This window comes from Cetorhinus maximus, chromosome 2 (assembly GCF_964194155.1).
Source record: "Cetorhinus maximus chromosome 2, sCetMax3.hap1.1, whole genome shotgun sequence".
NCBI lineage: Eukaryota > Metazoa > Chordata > Chondrichthyes > Lamniformes > Cetorhinidae > Cetorhinus > Cetorhinus maximus.
In genome coordinates this window covers 8,183,510-8,204,073 of record NC_135880.1, presented here as the reverse complement: position 1 = coordinate 8,204,073, position 20,564 = coordinate 8,183,510, and the positions used below count along the sequence as shown (strand labels likewise).

The 20,564-nt window shown below is 48.7% G+C and overlaps 2 protein-coding genes across 2 annotated transcripts in view; one reads left to right on the top strand and one right to left on the bottom strand.

The window, feature by feature from the left end:
- The window catches only part of LOC144692089 (uncharacterized), a 981,581-nt gene that overhangs the window by 393,414 nt on the left and 567,603 nt on the right, over positions 1 to 20,564 (top strand). The gene's annotated exons all lie outside the window — the stretch shown is intronic.
- Positions 4,020 to 20,564, bottom strand: part of tmem8b (transmembrane protein 8B) — a 130,654-nt gene continuing 114,109 nt past the window's right edge. Inside the window, exons 9-13 of the mRNA XM_078559933.1 lie at positions 14,519 to 14,661; positions 13,804 to 13,982; positions 11,036 to 11,182; positions 5,752 to 5,868; positions 4,020 to 4,417 (exon numbers count right to left, since the gene is read on the bottom strand). Of these exons, the coding sequence (XP_078416059.1) occupies positions 4,064 to 4,417; positions 5,752 to 5,868; positions 11,036 to 11,182; positions 13,804 to 13,982; positions 14,519 to 14,661 (940 nt within the window). The 3' untranslated portion in view covers positions 4,020 to 4,063. The remainder of the gene's footprint in view (positions 4,418 to 5,751; positions 5,869 to 11,035; positions 11,183 to 13,803; positions 13,983 to 14,518; positions 14,662 to 20,564) is intronic.

The window sequence follows — 20,564 nt, the reverse complement described above, 5'->3', positions numbered from 1 at the left end:
ACAAGGTGGATATCAAAAGGATGTTTCCTCTTGTAGATGAGTCCAGAACTAGGGGCCACTGTTTTAAAATTAGGTGTCGCCCTTTTAGGACAGAGATGAGGAGAATTTTTTTCTCTCAAAGTGTTGTGTATCTTTGGAACTCTCTGCCTCAGAAGGTGGTGGAGACGGGGGTCATTGAATATTTTTAAGGCAGAGGTAGATAGATTCTTGTTAGGCAAGGGAATCAAAGGTTATCGGGGTTAGATGGGAATGTGGAAATCGAAACACAAGAAGATCAGTCATGATCCTATTGTATGGTGGAGCAGGCGTGAGGGGCCGAATGGTCTAATCCTGTTCCTATTTCTTATGTTCTTATGTAGGAAGATGCTGCTTCCAATCTGTTTTTGGTGGTGTAAGTTGTGGGATAAATATTGGCCAGAGACACTGAGAGAACTTTCAGTTCTTCTTCACATAGAGCCACATGATCTTCAGCACTTCAATAAGCAGCTTATCTGAAAGACAGCACAACAGCAAGGCATCAAAGTGTAACACTGTGGATGTCTCAAGTGTATCTTTTTTATTCATTCAGGGAATGTGGGCATCACTGGTAGGTCCAGCATTTATTGCCCATCCCTAATTGCCCTTGAGAAGGTGGTGGTGAGCTGCCTTCTTGAACCGTTGCAGTCCATGTGGTGTAGGTACACCCACCGTGCTGTTAGGGAGGGAGTTCCAGGATTTTGACCCAGCGACAGTGAAGGAACGGCGATATATTTCCAAGTCAGGATGGTGAGTGACTTGGAGGGGAACTTCCAGGTGGTGGTGTTCCCATCTATCTGCTGCCCTTGTGATTCTAGATGGTAGTGGTCGTGGGTTTGGGAGGAAGGAAGCTTGACAAGTTGCTACAGTGCATCTTGTAAATGGCATTGTTGTCACTGTGCACCAGTGGTGGAGGCAATGAATGATTAAGGTGAGGTATGGCACAACTCAACATAATAACAATATACAACGCCAGTATACACCGGTGTACTGGATCACATTGTACAGCATCAGTGTTCTACACCACACTGTACTACCAGCCTTCATCCCCTGTAGAGCTCCTGTTTTTGATTGCCTACTGAAGGGTGTAGCAAGATGACATTGATTACATCAGACACACAACTCCATTTAGGAAAGATATATTCAGAAACAAGTCAAGTGAGATTCAAAACAACAGGAGATTTCAGGAGATGACAAGACTTGATCATTCTGTCAAAATCTGCTAAAGGTTTTCTCATAAAATTCCTTTGTTGGTTACCAGTCTACCAAGAAGAGAGTTCTCTATCCACAGCATCATGGCAGTTTTGTCTCTGGCAATTCCTGTCTGCCTGTTGCACTTTACTTCTTCACTCTAGCCACCAACGGTGGGTCTACAAAGGAAGCAAAGACCATCCCGTCCCACCCACTGCCCCCATCACAATTGACAATATAAATTCGCTACGAGTAAATGGGTCACTTGCTTTCTGGCTCTGTCGCTGGTGGTGCTGTGAAACTGACTGACCACCCAACCTGCGTAGCTCACCGTTAAATCTGGTTGGTTATCAGTGACATAAAGTCTCACTGTTGCATAGGAAGTTGTCCAAGTCTCATTCTCTGTGGTATAAATTGTTGTGATTGTTTGAAATTTGGCACTCTTGCATTTGCCCTGATGAGTGCAAGATGAAAAGCTTTGACAACGTGTCTCTCTTTTCAGCAATAAACTTTTCTTCCCTCTCCAGGTTAACGGGGATTCCCCACCATTTTTTAAAGTTCATTCATGGGATGTGGGCATCACTGGCTGGGCCAGCATTTATTGCCCATCTGTAAATGCCCTTGTTCAGAGGGCATTTAAGAGTCAATCACATTGCTGTGGGTCTGAAGTCACATGTAGGCCAGACCAGGCAAGGACAGCAGATTTCCTTCCCTAAAGGACATTAGTGAACCAGATGGGTTTTTACAACAATTGGCAATGGTTTCATGGTCATCATTAGACTTCTTAATTCCAAATTCTTATTGAATTCAAATTTCACCATCTGCTGTGGCAGGATTTGAACCCAGGTCCCCAGAGCATTACCCTGGGACTCTGGATTACTAGTCCAGTGACAATACCACTACACCAGCACCTCCCCCATTTACCACCCCTACCCCACCCAACCACCCCACCTCCCTGCAGCTCTGTCTCTGGGCAGGCTACTGTTTCACCAGCGCCACCCGCGTAGGGTTGTCAGCTCTGGCTAGCCATATTTCTGGAGGTTTCATGATATGTCCTCCCACCATTAGTTGCCCCAAATGCCCATCTGCACACCTTCCCAGCCAACTGGAAAGCAAATTCAAAGAATGATTTTTATGATCAGTTAAAATAAAATGCTCAACGAAAATGGAAAAAAAACTATGTTTTTATTCCCCTAGAATTTTTCTCTTGGGTTCACTAGTAGCTGTGTCCTAGAGATTAATCTTCTGAAGAGTCCAGGACAATCCTCCCATTCTGCTTCATCTCACCCTTTCAACATCTCCTCTATGCCCTTCTCCCTCATAGCGTTATCTAGCTTCCCCTTAAATACATCTATAATATTCCTCTTAACCACTCCCTGTGGTAGCGAGTTCCACATTCTCACCACTCTCTGGGTAAAGAAGTTCCTCCTGAACTCTCAATTGGATTTGGCTTTTTTTTCATTCATTCATGGGATGTGGGGGTCACTGGCTAGGCCAACATTTATTGCCCATCCCTAATTGCTCTCGAGAACTGAGTGGCTTGCTTGGCCATCTCAGGGGGCATTTGAGAGTCGGCCACATTGCAGTGGGTCTGGAGTCACATGTAGGCCAGACCAGGTAAGGACGGCAGATTTCCTTCCCTAAAGGGCATTAGTGGACCAGGTGGGTTTTATGGCCCCTAGTTTTGTTCTTCCCCCACAAGCCATAGAGTCTTGGTGTCAATACAACACAGGAGGCCATTCAGCACATCGAGTCCATGCTGGCTCTCTGTAGTGCAATCCAGTGGGTCCCATTCCCATGCAATAATCCCATAGCCCTGGAAGTTAATTTCCCTCCAGCGCCCGCCCAATTTCCTTTTGAAATCACTGCTCGTCTCCGCTTCCAGCACTCTCGTAGGTAGCAAGCTCCAGGTCATTATTGCTCGCTGTGTAAAAATGTTCTCCACCCCCTCCCCACCACTGCATCTCTTACCCAAAACCTTCAATCAGTGTCCCCGAGTCCTTTTACCATCAGATACCGGGAAGAGCTTTTCTTTGTCTGCCTTATCTAAAGCTGTCATAATTATGTACGCTTCTATCAAATCCCCCCCTCAATCCCCTTGGCTTCAAGGAGAATGACCCCAGCTTCTCCAACCCAACCTTAGTAACTAAATCCTCTCATCGCTGGAACCATTCTGGTAAATCTCCTCCTCACCCTCTCCTAAAGTCCTCACATCCTTCCTAAAGTGTGGTGATCAGCTCTGGGCACAATACTGCAGGTAGTGAAGAAATACTTCACCATGCCTACCCTATCAAACTTCAATCTGAAAGACCCCCAACAGGTCATCCCTCAGCCTCCTCTTTTCCAGAGTAAAGAGCTCCAGCCTGTACCATCCTTCCCGGCCAGTCAGGATCTCTCTCCGTTCTGGTATCATCTGGTATTTGTTGATAGGTGCCCTGAACGGCTCCATCTTGTCAGTCGTGAGTTATACTGCCAGCAGGTCATTTTAAAGGGGAGCCTCACACTTTTTAAAAAAAAATGTGAATTCAAAGTCTTTTTTTATGCAACTTTATTGAGACAATTCACAGTTGGGGGGGGTGGGTGGGTGAGCCCTCCCTTCTCCACCCTCGCATTCCTGAACAAATAGTTCTTGAGGTGGCTGAGGGCAGGAAGTGAGAAGACGACAGGTGTTTCCTTCGGGCGGGACGGAAAGTTCTGGAACCGCCCGGTCTCGTGTGCTCTCCCCAGGTTTGGCTTTATTGACAGAGCACCCGTCTGTAGTTTCCCTCTCTCTTTCTCCCTTGTGACCTCCCCTCTGTTGGTTGGTTAAAGAGAGAGGATGTTGGTGGCTTGTACTGCAGTCCCCAGTTGAGAAACATCAGCTGCTGCAAATGCTGTTCACAGACACCAGTCCCGGGTCGACCAGCCCCATCTCCTCGTGCTCGTTGACGCAGAGCCGGTACCCGCAGCCCCTCTTCCTGGGTAGGGGCACGACCCCTCCTCCGCCCCCTGCCCCTCCCTCCGGCCTGGGGGTGGGAGGCAAGAGGAAGCCCACGCTGCCGGCGATCAGCATGTGCCAGATGCTGTGGATGTAGAAGTAGTTCTCCTCGGTCTCCACGAAGGCGTAGAGCGCCACAGCCGACGTGGCAATGACCGTGCCGGGGAAGAGGTAGAAAACCCAGCGCTTCCACGTGGGAGGGTAACAATGGCGTCTCCGGATCGTACGCACGGTCTGCGAGGGAGAAAGAGGGTGGAACGTTAAACCTCCGGCAGAGGTAGCGAGTACTATTGTAAACCCGATCGATCGAGTTACAGAGTATTAAGGTCAATATTAATAGGGGGAGAGAGTGTTATGTTAAAAACACTGCTTCAGCCTCAGCTACAGTATTACTGTCCTCGGCACCACACTTAGAACCATAGAACACTACAGCACAGAAAAACAGGCCATTCGGCCCTTCTAGTCTGTGCCGAAATATTATTCCGCTAGTCCCATTGACCTGCACCCAGTCCATAACCCTCCAGACCCCTCCCATCCATGTATCTATCTAATTTATTCTTAAAACTTAAGAGTGAGCCCGCATTTACCACGTCAGAGGGTAGCTCGTTCCACACTCTCACCACTCTCTGAGTGAAGAAGTTCCCCCTAAACTTTTCCCCTTTCACTTCAGGAGAGACGCCAAGAGCCCCGGAGATGGTGCGGAGAAGGTTCACTGGAACGGCACCAGCAATTTGGGACTCCAGCTGTGTGGAGAGAGACTGTGGAAACTGGGGTTGTTCTCCTTACAGCTGGACAGGTGAAGGGGAGATTTGATGGAGCTGTTCAAAACCTTGAAGGGTTTTGATTAGTGTAAATGTGGAGAAAATGTTTCCAGTGGCAGGAGGGTCGGTGACCAGGGGGACACGGTTCAAGGCCATTGGTCAAAGGGTTAGCGGGAGGATGGGGAGAAATTGATTTTTGTACAGTGATTTTTGACTCTGAATCGGTGCATTTTACAATCTTGGGATGTCCCAAAACTCTTCCCACCCAGCAATGTGCTTTTGACCCATAGTCACTATTGTAATGTAGAAAACTCAGCAGCCAATTTGCGCACAGCAAGCTCCCACGAACAGCCATATGATTGATGATGGTCAGATCATCTGCATTTTAGTGATGTTGGTTGTGGGATAAATATTGGTCAGGGGACACCAGGAGAACACTCCTAATCTTCTTTGAATAGCACCCCCACTCGATCTTTGACATCCACTTGAGAGGTCAGTTTGACATCTCATCTGATATTCAGCGCCTACGGCAATGCAGCACTCCCTCAGTACAGGCATTGGGAGGGTCAGCTTGGATGATATGCTCCAATCACAGACCCACAACCTTCTGGTTTAGAGGTGAGAGTGCTACCCGCTAAGCCACAGCTGACAGCAGGTTGGCTGCAGGTATAAACTGCCTGACGAATTAGACCAGTGCCGCTCGAAATGTCTCTGATGTTTCCCACAATCGCAGATTTGTCTTCCACTGACTGAAACGGCTTTGGCCAATGCAGTGGATACGACAGGGGACAACATTGCTCTCCTTACCCAAGCAATGGCCATGATGCCAAGGGCAAAGAGGCTCGGCCCCAGGAGGTTCCACAGTCCGTGCCGGTCCAACTGCAAGGCCATCGACAGCAACATGGCCCCCAGTAAGTACAAGATCTGTCAAAGTGCAAAGGTCAAGGGTTAGCAAGCATTACCATTCACTGCATGTGACATAATAAACCATCAATGAGAGTGAGACATTTTAATTATCTATGTTTTTTCCTTTAGCTTACTATCTACGCCTTATAGTAGGAAAGAATCTCCTCTTATTTTATTGCTTAGATGACATAGCCAATCACTCTGAAGTGTACTACAGAGATAATAAGGGATACAGTACCAAAGGCGGGGGAGTTAGGACCATAACATCACAGAATGATTACAACACAGGAGGAGGCTATTTGCCCAGTCAGATCCTTACCAGTTCTGTGTAATTCACCGAACTTCACTCCCCAGCAGCCCTGCAAATTCTCTCACTTCATGCAATTCCCTTTTCAAAGCCTAAATTGAACCTGCCTCCACCACATCATGCGGCATACAGGCACAATCAGGAATGGTGGAATAGGCTCGAGGGGCCGAATGGCCTCCTCCTGTTCCTATGTTCTAACGGAGGGCAATTTCTATGAGCCAGTGGATCTGTGGATCGGAGACATCTTGTGCTGACAACCTACATGATCCAATTCCAACCTGCTGCATTCCACACACGGGCGTATCCGATGCCTCAACACAACAGCTCCCATTCGACCCACTCTGCTCCAGCTACCCTGGAGAGCTAATGCCCCAGAGAGTTGGGTGCTTCTTGTTGGGCAAACAGTGGGCAGTGCACCAGCGCTCTGGGCTGATAGAGTGCAGGGTTTCAGCCAGTTCAACTCCACAGGTTTTTTATTCATTCACGGGATGTGGGCTTCGCTGGCTGGCCCAGCATTTATTACCCATCCCTAGTTGCCCCTTGAGAAGGGGGTGGTGAGCTGCCTTCTTGAGCCGCTGCAGTCCATGTGGTGTAGGTACACCCACAGTGCTGTTAGGGAGGGAGTTCCAGGATTTTGACCCCAACGCGACATCGGGAAAACTCCAAACCTTGGCTCTGGCCTGTGGAGGTCTCCGGGATTAGGTGAGGAGAAAGGAGCAGCTGGCATTTGTATAGCACCTTTCACAACTCCAGCTCATCCTGATGTGCCTTACAACCAATGAAGGGCAGAGTAGGGAAACGTGGCAACCAACTTGTGCACAGCAAGATCCCATAAATAGGAAGGTGATAAACGACTGGGTCATCTGTTCTTTCTAATGCTCTGTGAGGAATAAGTGCTGGCCGGGAGACCGGGGGGAACTCCCCTGCTCTCCTTCCAGTAGTGGCCCTGCCCCTGCCCATCGGGGCAGGCGGGGTTTGGTTTAATGGCTCGTGTTCGATTTGGGTTTGGGTTGTACCCCACAGGGAGAGCACAGAGGCTCCACTTCAGGAAAATGTGCTCTGAAGGCTGTAAAGCCTTTGAATGAGTGTGACAAAGCCACCTCGTCTACATCTTCCACTGGTCCGGCTCCACTCCAACTATGGCCATGAAATGCTTAAACCGTCCACTAGATGGTGCCTGGGAGCAGTATGAATAGATTCATTTAATTCTAAAAATACTTTGAATCTATTATTTACTATTCAAGAGATAGTGAAAGAAACAGACTTCATATGCTCGTATTCAGAGTGCTTGGAAACTTATTTCTAAGACAAATCTGGAGGATAGTGGATTACACGAACAGCCAAGTTAAAATTAAATGTCCAAATAAACTCTCAATCTTTCTAATTTATTCCTTCACAGAATGTGGGGGTTGCTGGCTGGGCCAGCATTTATTGCCCAAACCTTATTGCCCTTGAGAAGGTGGCGGTGAGCTGCCTTCTTGAACCGCTGCAGTCCATGTGGTGTAGGTACACCCACAGTGCTGTTAGGGAGGGAGTTCCAGGATTTTGACCCAGCGACAGTGAAGGAACAGCGATATATTTCCAAGTCAGGATGGTGTGTGGCTTGGAGGGGAACTTCCAGGTGGTGGTGTTCCCATCTATCTGCTGCCCTTGTCCTTCTAGATGGTAGATGGTTTTGGAAGGTGCTGTTGAAGGAGCCTTGGTGAGTTGCTGCAGTGCATCTTGTAGATGGTACACACACTGCTGCTACTGTGAACTTTAATGTTGAAGTGGTGGATGGGGTGTCGATCAAGTGGGCTGCTTTGTTCTGGTGTGGTAATAACCAGCTACTTTCGTTTCTGGCCCCTTTAGAATACTCCCTCAAAGAATTATGAAACAAAATATGAGAAGATAATGGATTGTAATTCCTACAATGTGATTACCACCCATCAGGTACAGCACGGGGTTAGATACAGAGTAAAGCTCCCTCTACACTGTCCCCATCAAACACTCCCAGGACAGGTACAGCACGGGGTTAGATACAGAGTAAAGCTCCCTCTACACTGTCCCCATCAAACACTCCCAGGACAGGTACAGCACGGGGTTAGATGCAGGGTAAAGCTCCCTCTACACTGTCCCCATCAAACACTCCCAGGACAGGTACAGCACGGGGTTAGATGCAGGGTAAAGCTCCCTCTACACTGTCCCCATCAAACACTCCCAGGACAGGTACAGCACGGGGTTAGATACAGAGTAAAGCTCCCTCTACACTGTCCCCATCAAACACTCCCAGGACAGGTACAGCACGGGGCTAGATACAGAGTAAAGCTCCCTCTACACTTCCTATCAAACACTTCCAATGTCAATGACATAGATTTAATGGGTTTATAGGTTAGAAGGAGGCCATTCAGCCCATTGTTTCTGTGCCAGTTCTTTGCTGGACAATCTGATAGTTTCACGGTCACCATGACTGACTGTAGCACTTTTTTCCCCAGATTTTTACTTAATTAACTGAATTTAAATTTTCCAGATCATTAGCCTTGACCTGTGGATTACTGTCCATGGACATAACCACACTGCCACCATATACAATTATCTTGATGCTGTACTGACTAGTAATCCAGAGAACCCGGGAGAATTCTCTGGGATCAGAGTTTAAATCCCACCAGGGCAGATGGTGAAATCTGAGTTCAATAAAAATCTGGAATTAAAAGTCTGATGATGACCATGAGACCATTATCAATTGTTGTAAAAACCCATCTGGTTCACTAATGTCCTTTAGGGAAGGAAATCTGCCCTCCTTAATCTGGTCTGGCCTACATGTGACTCCAGACCCACAGTAATGTGGTTGACTTTTAGCCTCCCTCTGAAATGGCCGAGCAAGTCACTCAGTTGCATCAAACCGCGATGAGGTCTAAAAGAACAGACCTCCCGGCATTGACCCGGGCACCAAAAATGACACCGGCACACTCAGCCTTGTATCGCCATTCCTTCACTGTCACTGGGTCAAAATCCCTCCCTAACAGCACTGTGGGTGTACCTACACCACAGGGACTGCAGCGGTTCAAGAAGGCAGCTCACCACCACCTTCTCAAGAGCAACTAGGAATGGGCAATAAACGCTGGCCCAGCCAGTGACGCCCACATCCCGTGAATGAATTAAAAAACAGACCGATCTGGCTGGGCTGTTAGTTTTATATTCACTCAGGAAATGCCCTAACTTGGTTCACACAGAAACTTGGGGCTAGGAGACTGAGGAGCCTCAGGATTTGAATGCAGGGGCACCGATGGAGGAGGCTTGATGACTAAACCATTGTATCATCCAACCTATTCACCGTTGGACACTGGATTAAGTGTCACATCCCTGCCATATAATGATGGGAGAATAGACAGACCGACATCATTCAGCCCGGATCACACCAGCGCTGGGTATAGTTAACATGGGTACGGTAGTGTAGAGGTTATATTGCTGGACAAGTAATCCAGACCCCCTGGATTAAAAATACAGACAATAGTTGTTTGGTAGCACAGAACTTGAGTGCTGTTGAATAAAGAGACACCCTGTCAAAACTGTTCATCTTGCACTCATCAGGACAGATTCACAAGAACACCAAATCTCAGAAATGCAGTGACCATCAGTTCAAATCACTCTCATGACAGTTTTGAGAATTTGAACTCGGATTAAAGATAAATCTGGGAATTAAAAAGCTGGTGTCAGTGAACGTGATAACCGAGGCTGTCGGACTACGGTTAGAAACTCACTGATGCGCTTTAGGGAATGAAGCTTGCCATCCGATATGTGACTCCAGTCCCAAGGCAATGCGGTGGACTCTTGACTGCCCCCTAAAGTGAGACACTCATTCGCAGCAACAATAAGTGCCAGCCTTGCCAGGAATGCCCACATCCTGAGAATGAGTATAAAAGCCACACACAGCTTGTGAGGGGACGATTGTATCAAACCCCTGGGCAATGAGGGATGGGCAAGGCATAGGGTGATTGGCAAAAGAACCAGAGGTGACATGAGGAAACACTTCTTTATGCAGCGTGTGGTTAGGATCTGGGATGCACTGGCTGAGGGTTTGGTTCAATCGAGGTTTCGAAAAGAGGATCGGGTAATTATCTGAAGAATAAAAAGGTTTTTGGCAGTACAGAACTTGAGTACTGCTGTAAAAACGCCTTGATCAATGCCTTGACTAATCAGAGTCAAGCTGCCTGGTTTAAATTTCAAACAATGCCTGGCAGTTAACTGTCAGTCACCATTAACTGGTGCATTCTCCATGATAATGCCTCTACCAATTAGGGTCCACTTGCCAACCAATCAGCGCTCTCTTCTCATACAGTATAAAGTTGTTGCTTCCCCTAACGTTGGTATTCCCGCGATTGTCCTGATGAGTGCGAGACGAAAAGCTTTGACACAATGGCCTCTCCCAGCAATATTCAAATAAAAAGTTTGCAGGACCATGGAGAAGGAGCAGGGGAGTGGAACTAGCTGAGTTGCTCTGAGAGGGAGCCCGGACACGATGGGCTGAATGGCCTCCTTCTGCCTGTAAACATTCTCTGAGTCTATCATTCTAAATCCACAGTCCACCCAGCTCTCCTTGTACTGGTTATGAATCAACCAGTCCCAAACCCAACTCTTCCCTGCCCCTGTGCAGCAGCTCAGGAATCCCCCTGAGGCCTCCACCTGTGGGACAAAGAAGATGGTCGACAACCACATTCCCAGAGAAACTGAGGACAAGGAATAAATCCTGCCTCCCTCATGCCGAGCATGAGCTTTTGGAAAATTTGTCCCCGGCATCTGTTTTTTTCTGTTCAGGGTGACACTGAGCAGGAGACTATACGGCTCCCTAACCTGCCCTAAGACAAAGGCTCCATTGGCCTGCCTGAAGCGGAGACTAACCTGCTTGATGATTGGCTGCAGTCTCGCCATGGCGATGACAGTGACCCAGACAGACATGAGTGACCCCAGGAAGTCGCAGAACTGCAGCACATCGTACTCCATGATACAGAAGACCACGATCCCAGGCTGATCGCAAGCATGGTAAAACTGCAGGGTTTACAAAAAAGCAAGCGTTACTTCACAGATCATTGGAAGGGATTGAGGGTCAGAGGCATCGGTACAGACCGGGGGCGGAGAAAGGGATTGAGGCGGTGGGGGTGGGAGGGTGGGTTAGAGAGGGTGGAGGATGTTTCCTCTCGTGGGGGAGTCTAGAACTAGCGGGACAGTTTAAAAAAAAGGAATTTCCTCTCTGTCAGAGGGTCGTTGGTCTTTGGAATTCTCTTTCCCAGAGAGAGGACTGGGTCATTGAGTATACTCGAGGCTGAGTTAGACAGATTTTTGGTGAACAAGAGAGTGAAGGGTTATGGGGAACAGGAAGTGGGGAGTTAAGGACACAATCAGGTCAGCCAAGATGATCTTACTGAATGGCGGAACAGGCTCAATGGGCCGAATGGCCTGGTCCTCCTCCTATTTCTCCAGATCTCATGAGGAGGTGGAAGGGTTATCTAGGGGGAAGAAAGGGAGGAAAGGGGCAGATAGAGGGAAAGACAAGAGAGAGCGGGGGGAGATCGAGGGGAGGGAAAGGCTATAGGATATGTGTAGACTGATAGAGGAGTTTACAGGATATGTGTGTAGAAAAAAGAGAAGCAAAGGATGGAGGATGTAAAAGGCAGAATCAGTCCATAATGCACTGATTTTCAAAAAAGCATTTGTTAAGGTTGATATGGAGTTTAACGTGGGAAAATGTGAAGTTGTTCACTTTGGCAGGAAGAATAAAAAAGCAGAGTATTACTTAATGGAGAACAGTTGCATAATTCTGAGGTGCAGAGGGATCTAGGTGTTCTAGTACATGAGTCACAAAAAGTTAATATACAGGTACAGCAAGTAATTAAGAAGGCTAATGGAATGTTATCCTTTATTACGAGAGGGATTGAACATAAAAGTAAGGATGTTATGCTTCAGTTATACAGGGCATTGGTGAGACTGCACCTCAAATATTGTGTGCGGTTTTGGTCTCCTTATTTAAGGAAGGATGTAAATGCATTGGAGGCGGTTCAGAGGAGGTTTATTAGATTGATACCTGGAATGAATGGGTTGTCTTATGAGGAAAGGTTGGACAGGCTGGGCTTGTTTCCACTGGAGTTTAGAAGATTGAGGGGTGATTTGATTGAAGTATATAAAATCCTGAATGACCTTGACAAGGTGGACATGGAAAGGATGTTTCCTCTTGTGGGTGAGTCCAGAACTAGGGGCCACTGTTTTAAAATTAGGGGTCGCCCTTTTAGGACAGAAATGGGGATAAATTTTTTTTCTCTCAGAGGGCTGTGCGACTTTGGAATTCTGCCTCAGAAGGTGGTGGAGGCGGGGTCATTGAATATTTTTAAGGCAGAGGTAGATAGATTCTTGTTAGGTGAGGGGATCAAAGGTTATTGGGGCTAGATGGGAATGTGGAAATCGAAACACAGGGAGATCAGCCATGATCTTATTGAACAGCTCGAGGGGCCGAATGGCCCACTTCTGTTCCTATGTCGTATGTTTGTAAGATTCTACACAAAAGACAGAGTTGGAAACGTGATATATGATGGGATTAAATTCGGGAGCCCCTCCCCCTCCCCCTCCCCCTCCCTCACCGAGGCAGCATTATTGCCCAGGCACCAACAGTGTGTGCTGAAGAGCCCCGGTCAACAAGACTCAGACTCCATCAGCCTGAAGCCAGGCTGCCAGAGGACGGGGGGTCCTGAAAACCCACAGGTACATATTTAATCTGGGAGTCAGTGGGGGCTCTTCACGGTCTTAGACTGGCGGAGTGGGGTCGGGGGGAAAGACAGGGATTCAAACTGGAAGGAAGGGTTTGGGGGACAGATCGAGCGTCAGGGCTGAGGGGTTGAGTGTCAGGGGGTTGAGGGTTGTGAATAGACAGAGAGTCAGGGAGGGGATCATGGTTTGGAAGTGAGAGATCAAGGGTCAGAAGTAGAGGAGATCAAGGGTCAGAGGTAGAGATTGAGGGCCAGAGGTAGAGGAAATCAAGGGTCAGAGGTAGAGAATGAGGGTCAGAGGAAGGGTCAAGCTCCAGAGGGAGTGATCAAAGGTCAGGGGGAGAAGTTGCGTGTCCTGTAGGTCAGAGGCCTGTGTTCTCCAGGAATGGAACAGGTTGTGGCAAGTTACTTAGACCATAAGACCATAAGACATAGGAGCAGAAATTAGGCCATTCGGCCCATCGAGTCTGCTCCGCCATTCAATCATGGTTGATAAGTTTCTCAACCCCATTCTCCCGCCTTCTCCCCGTAACCTTTGATCCCCTTACCAATCAAGAACCTACTTGGTGTTTCGGGTTGGTTTCTGAGCACACTGGCTTATCTGCCTTGGGAAAGGTTGAATGTTGCCGAGGTACCTGAGGCGGCGGTGAGGCCTCTTGTCTGCATTTGCCTGGGGACTTTGCCCTGTGCACCGATCAGGAGTGGGAGCTGTGGACAGTCTTCCACCCCTGCCCTCCACCCCCCCAACCCACCACCACCCCCCTCAGTGACCCAGGGCAAACAGTCACCTTCCCATTTGGCCAAGGTGGGCTCGGTGGGCACAGGCCAAAGGTCAAACAGTCACCGTTCTGTTCTGCTCTGTACACTGAGGCTCACCAATTGGCTTCCGGGTGGACAAAAGCTGGCACTGACCGTTGAGAAGAACATGGTGAAAATGTAGACGGAGGCTTCCAGGAGATATTCGCTGCGTATCGCTATGGCAACGGGCGGGATGAACATGAGGTTGCTGAGGCAGAGCAAGAGGGTGGAGAGGAGCTGAAAGCCATAGGAGTAGGCCTCCAGGTTGTCAGTGCAGCCCCATCCATTCCAGCCTGTAACAGGACAAATCAGTCAGAAACACAGGGAGGAGACCACTCAGCCCATGATGCCTATGCTGGCTCTGTGTAAGAGCTGTCCAATCAGCGACACCTCCCCCACCCTTACCCCACAGTCCCGAACGTTTACGTTCGTTTTTAAGTATTGAGACAATTCACCTTTTGAAAGTTATTACCGAATCTTTCTGCGCCGCTCTTTCAGACACTCAGCTCACCCACAACTCACTGCGTAAAAGAATAGCTCCTCAACTGACCTTCGCTTTGTCCTTTCTCCCCCCTTTCACTTGTTAAGTCCTATTACATCTCCAACGTTTCCCAGTTCTGGATGAAAGGTCATCAGCCCTGAACCGTTAACTCTGTTTCTCTCCCCGTGGGACCTGCTGAGATTTCCACCAGGGTTTTCCGTTTTTATTACAGGTGTCCGGCGCCTGCGGCATTCTGTTTGCCATCCCAGGACCCTGTCGGCCTTGCTCCTGGTGGAAGAGCAGACTCGGCCGGCGAGAGTGGGGCTCCCGGAGCTGCCTATGGCCTACCTGCTTTACACTCGCAGGCAGCGTACAGGTAGTTGTTGGTGCGCAGGAGCTTGCACTGCCCGTAAGTGCCACACTCGTTGATGCATGGTGTCAGGTACGTCCTCAGATACACCTCTGCTGTCACGTTGTTGCACACTTCATACCTGCAAAAACCAGAGGACACTCCGATTACCCAAAGGGCTTCTGTATTGGGAACTGGCCACTGGGTCATGAACCGCTGGGCATCTATAGCTCCACCACAATGAAAAGACTAGACGGGCTGAATGGCCTCCTTCTGTGATGTAACCATTCCATCATTCTACTAGGACACCTGGAAGTGAGATATGAGCTTGGCGGACATTGATACAGACAGTCGCTGATGACCGTGATCTCTGGAGGCTGGCTGTTTGGAGGGGCAGTGGAAGAGGTGAGCAGAAATGGGAAGCCCAGTTGGCCAAGAAGAGGTCCCAGAGAAAGCGGAGGCCAGTGAATCATGCACCTTCTCAGGCCACCTTCTTCCTCTGCAGCGAATGCGGCAGAGACTGACATTGCCAGAGTGAGGTCCCTGAAACACACCAGGCGATGCCTAATGGAGAGCTGGTCACCACAGCCCAAACCGGCATCTCACGAGACAGAAGGCTGCCAAGGAACCTCCCAAAACCAGAGAAAACTGTCACGTGACTATGGCTTTCTGTTAGTCCAGGCCACGGCCTTCTGTTACACTAACACCACATGAACCCAGCCTCCATTACATGCTGTCACATGACCATGGTCTCTTGTCACATCCCCATCACATGACTATGGCTCCTTGTTACACCATATTGCATGACTGTATCCTCCCATTGCAGCCTGTCCTGTCTCATAGTCGTGGCTTCCTGTTACACCTGTCACATGACTGCAGCCTCCGGTTACACCCCATCATGTGATCACTGTTTCCTGTTACAACCCATCACACAACCTAGGCTAGTGTGTGAATCTGAACTGAATCAGTCTCCAGAGACTTGAGCACCTAGACCTGCATTTTCACCAAGTTGGATTGACTTGGAAGCCCTTTAAAAATGGCAGGCGGGTCCCCATTCTGGGATCCCAGAGCCCGTCTGATTATCGGGAGTGCCTTTTAAGGATGCGGGCTGGTTCCTGTCAAAAGCCCACTCCCGGCACACCCGACCTGGCTGGCTCCATTGCGGAGATAGGCATGTCCTACTCCTCCCCAATTTTCATGGAGTCAGGCCAGGTTTTTAAAGAGTCGTGGTTCACAGCCCCCTAGAGGAGTCGTGAACCCTAGTCTGTGCGAGGTAAGGTAAAAGGTATGTTCAAAAAGTGCTCCTCATGCCCCCATTCAAAGTTATGCCCTTCCGCTCACCCCCTTTTGCTCCTCCAGCCCCCATGCCAAGCTTGCCCTACCACCCACCCCCATGGCCCCTCATGCCCCCAAAGCCAAGCTATGGCACATCCATGCCCCTTGACCCATTATACACTCTATTGAACCAATTAACCCTTTAGTGACAGTAATATGTGTAAAAATAAAAGCTTCAAAAAAAGTAATTCATTCATAGCTTTCTACTATGTTGAAAAGAAGACACTTTACTGAGAAGGCAATAAAAGTGTCACCCCAGACCCTTTAAAATATCAATAACAAAAACCATAAACCCTTGAAACCACTTAATCTTTTGAAAATAAATATTGTGAAATTGACAGTAGAGATCAGAGAACTTGAGCTGTCAATCAAACAATGTTTCCTGGCACACAGGTGTTTCGACAAGCGTAATGGGTGTCTGGGCTCTCGGGGGGGGCGCTGAGGGGCATGAGATGGCATGGACGGGGCATGGGGAGTGTGTGTGGGGGGGGAGGGGGTGGTGAGGGACTGTGAGGAGTGAGGGCTAGAGGGCCTTTCTGTATTTTTTACAACTGGGATGAAGTGGGCCTTTTAAACACCCTGTCTCCGCACCCAGCAGCCCCACAGTTGCCTCCAAACTTTTTCCCCAGGTCGGCTGGCCCGACTGCAGCCCGCAACCCCCCCCACCCACCCCCTGGCAATGAAGACCCCGTCTTTATGGGCACTTTCTCCTGAGGCAGTCGGGCCTGGCCGGGAATTTTCCCGACTCCCAGTAACCCGCCTTGAGGATGAAAATTCAGGCCGCAATCTAGGCCTGACCTTGACAGCACAGTACTCAGTTTCTCCCTCAAACTCTCTCCCCCCCCCACCACCCCAAAAAAAAAACCTGCCGGTGGTTCAATTCAAATTCTCAAAGTTCGGGCTGATGGATTTTGGTTAGGAAAGGACATCGAGGGAATAGGACACAAAGAAAGATCGGCCGGGCTCACTGATCCACTCCCGCTCTGGCTACTTAGAGATGAGGTCCAGGCTATCCCCTCGGGTAGATGCAAAAGATCCCACGGCAGTACTTTGAAGAATTCGAGTGTTCCCTCCCCACCCCCCCCACCACCCCCTGGGTGTCCCGCCCAATATTTATCCTTCAAACCAACACCACCAAAACACATTACCTGAGCATCGTCAAATTGCTGCCTGTGGGAGCTTGCTGTGCGCGAATTGGCTGCTGTGTTCCCTACAACGACCGCACTTCCAAACGTATCCCACTGGCTGTGGTGTTCTTTGGGACACCTTGAAGCTCAGGCTGACTGCTTTAATCGGCGGGCGAGCGATTACTGGTAAAAGCCCCGCAGTTTATTGAGCAATCTCACCGTTGCTAATTTTGGCAAAGCCCTCCAGTTGGGCAGCATGAGCTCAGATTCTCCAAACATCCTTTTTATTTTGTGTTCCTTGTAAATCAGTGCCTGATCCAGATTAAACTGCTTGGGTTTAACCAGAATCCCTCTGATAAACAGGCTTCCAATTACTTTCAAATCAAATTGTATTTAATAATAATCCCGACGTCAAGCTCCAGTTTATTTGGCCTTATACGCCATCATTAGCGAGATTTGGATGGGTACAAATCAAATTCTCCCTAGCTGGGAGATAAACATCTCCATAGGAGATAAACCAGACCAGGACACAGCGGAGACTGTGGAACTCACCACCGCACGGAGTGTTTGAAGTGAATAGTATATACTGTTCAAGGGTCGGGGGGGCAAGACGAGAGGTTCCCCGTGGTGCACACTGAACACAACAACACAGGGGAAACTGGCAGAAAATGCCACATACGCATGTGGGGTGTGCAGACCACAGAACAGGCAGCCTGTGACAAATGACTTCACCGTGAACTTCGTAACATTAAACAGCTATATCATCTCAATATTCTGACTGATGTTACGGTGGGCAACATCGACTGGGTCAACATTAAGCAGGGACTTACTCTAGGTGCATTTAAGGGGGAGCTAGACGAGCATATGAGGGAGAAGGGGATATTGGGTTACGATGATAGATTTCGATGAGGAAAGGTGGTGGGAGGAGTCTCGAGCGGAGCATAAACACCAGCACGGACCGGTGGGGCTGAATGGCCTGTTTCTGTGCTGCATATATCCCATGCAATCCAAAAACAGGCAGGCTGGAGTCAGGTGAGAAACTTCTAAAATCGCACTCCAGACCCCAACCCACTTGAGGCTGAGATGAGGTGAGGAGGAATTTCTTCACTCAGAGGGTGGTGAATCTTTGGAATCCTCTACCACAGAGGGCTGCTGAGACTCAGTTGCTGAATATGTTCAAACTGGAGATGGATAGATTTCTAGTATCGAGGGACATGAGGATAGTGTGGGAAAATGGCATTATTAGGATTACCAGATCAGCCATGATCTCATTGAGTGGCAGAGCAGACTCGTTCATTCATTCATTGAAAGTGGATGTCACTGGCTAGGCCAGCATTTATCACCCATCGTTCAGAGGGGCACATTGCTGTGGGTCTGGAGTTACATGTAGGCCAGACCAGGTAAGGACGGCAGGAAATAGGGGCATTGGTGAACCAGATGGGTTTTTACAACAACAGTTTCATGGTCATCATCAGACTTTTAATTCCAGATTTTTATTGAATTCAAATTCCACCATCTGTTGTGGTGGGATTCAAACCCCCATCCCCAGAACGTTACCCTGGGTCTCTGGAATACTAGTCCAGTGACAATACCACTACACCACCCCCTCCCCCATGGTCTTATGGCCCATCGAGTCTGCACTGGCTCTCTGTAAGAGCATTCCACCTAGTCCCACTCCCCTGCCTTAACCCCGTAACCTCGCACATTCTCTCTCTCCAGGGAACAATCCAATTCCCTTTCGAATACCTCGATCGAACCTGCCTCCACCACCCTTTCAGGAAGTTTGTTCCAGACTCCAACCACCCTCTGGGTGAAAACATTTTTCCTCACATCACATTTACCCCTTTTACCAATTATTTTGAATCTGTGCCCTCTAGGTACAGCCTCCCCAATGCCCTGTACAGTTGTGGAAAGGCTTCCCTACTTTTATACCCCATCCCCCTGACAATAAAGGCCAACATTCCATGTGCCTTCCTAATCACTGGCTGTACCTACATGCTGTACCTTTTTGTGATTCATGTACAAGGACACCCAGATCCCTCTGTACCGCAGCTTTCTGCAGTCTCTCTCCATTTAAATAATATTCTGCTTCTCTATTCTTCCTGCCAAAGTGGACAACCTCACCTTTTCCCACATTGTACACCACCTGCCGAATTTTTCCTCGCTATTTTAACCTATCTTGATATCCCTTTTGCAGGCTCTTTGTCTCCTCCTCACATCCTGCTTCCCGGCCTATATTTGTATCATTAGCAAAAATTGGCTCCAATACAGTGGCTCCCTTCATTTCGTCATGAACACAGATTGTAAATGTGGCTAGGGGGAGGTCCTCACAGTTTAACCTGCTCCACGGGTCAAACCATGTCTGGCCAGGTTTTCCAAGGCTTCAGGAAACCTGGCCACTCGCAGGAGGGAAAAGCTAAATACCCCTACAGGACCCCCTCTCACCTGCACCCCACCTCCCACTCCCACCCACTCCCCACCCCCGCCCCCGCTGCCCTGATCCTGTGGCCTGCTCTGGAGAGCTCTCTGCTCCTCAGATCCAGACTGGCTTCCGGGTGGGGTCCTGAGCTGACGAAGGAAGCCGGATTTCCAGGCTTCCCGGTCAACATTCTCCATCCCTCCACCCGGCAGCTTGGAAAATTCCCAAATCCGCCCTGTCCGTCGATCGGAGTTAGTCTCCCCACAGGGAGCTGGGCAGGTCCCAGAGCGTAATGGGGTGTTTCTGGAATATCTCAACCTCTGTCAGGCTTCATGAAGGATGAAGGGGACCAGGGATTAAGAGGGTGCATGAAAGGATAAAAGAGCTGATTTTTCTTTCCTAGCAACTTGCAGATAGACACGGCCTAGATTAAACGTCGCATCGGAAGGTGTTCATCATCCCAGCATTGCCTTCAATCAAAGGTTAAAGTAGGCTGGCAAAAATAAAAATGCCTAAAATATCCATAATTTAATTTTACTTATCTTTAAAATTATGAATGGGTTGATAGGGCTAATGTGATGTTTGCAGGAGATCAATATAAGAGAGTCGCTTAATAAATCCAATGGGGAATTCAGAATGATCAATATAAGATAGCACTGGGAACGCCATAGCATACAGGGCTCCGGGCCAAGTGCTGGAAAATGGGATTAGAATAGATAGGCGTTTGATGGCCAGCACAGACGTGATGGGCTGAAGGGCCTACTTCTGTGCTGTATAAATCTATGACTCTAATAAATCCAATAGGGAACTCAGGAGAAACCTCTTCAACCAGAGAGGGGTGAGAATGTGGAACTCGCTACCACAGGGAGTGGTTGGGGTGAATAGTATAGATACGTTTTAGGGGAAGCCTGATAAAGACGTGAGGGAGGAAGGAAGAAAAGGATAAGTCAAAAGGGTGAGCTGAAGAGGGGTGGCGGGAGGCTCAGCTGGAGCATAACCACCAGTATAGATCAGTTGGGCCGAATGGCCTATTTCTCTGCTGTAAATTCAATGTAATTGAGAGAAACAACAGCCTCAATCTTCAGGGACTTTGCCCTCCACAGAACTCACAATGTTTAAATCTAATTATCCGCTTATATTAACTGAAAACTATCCCATTTAAAC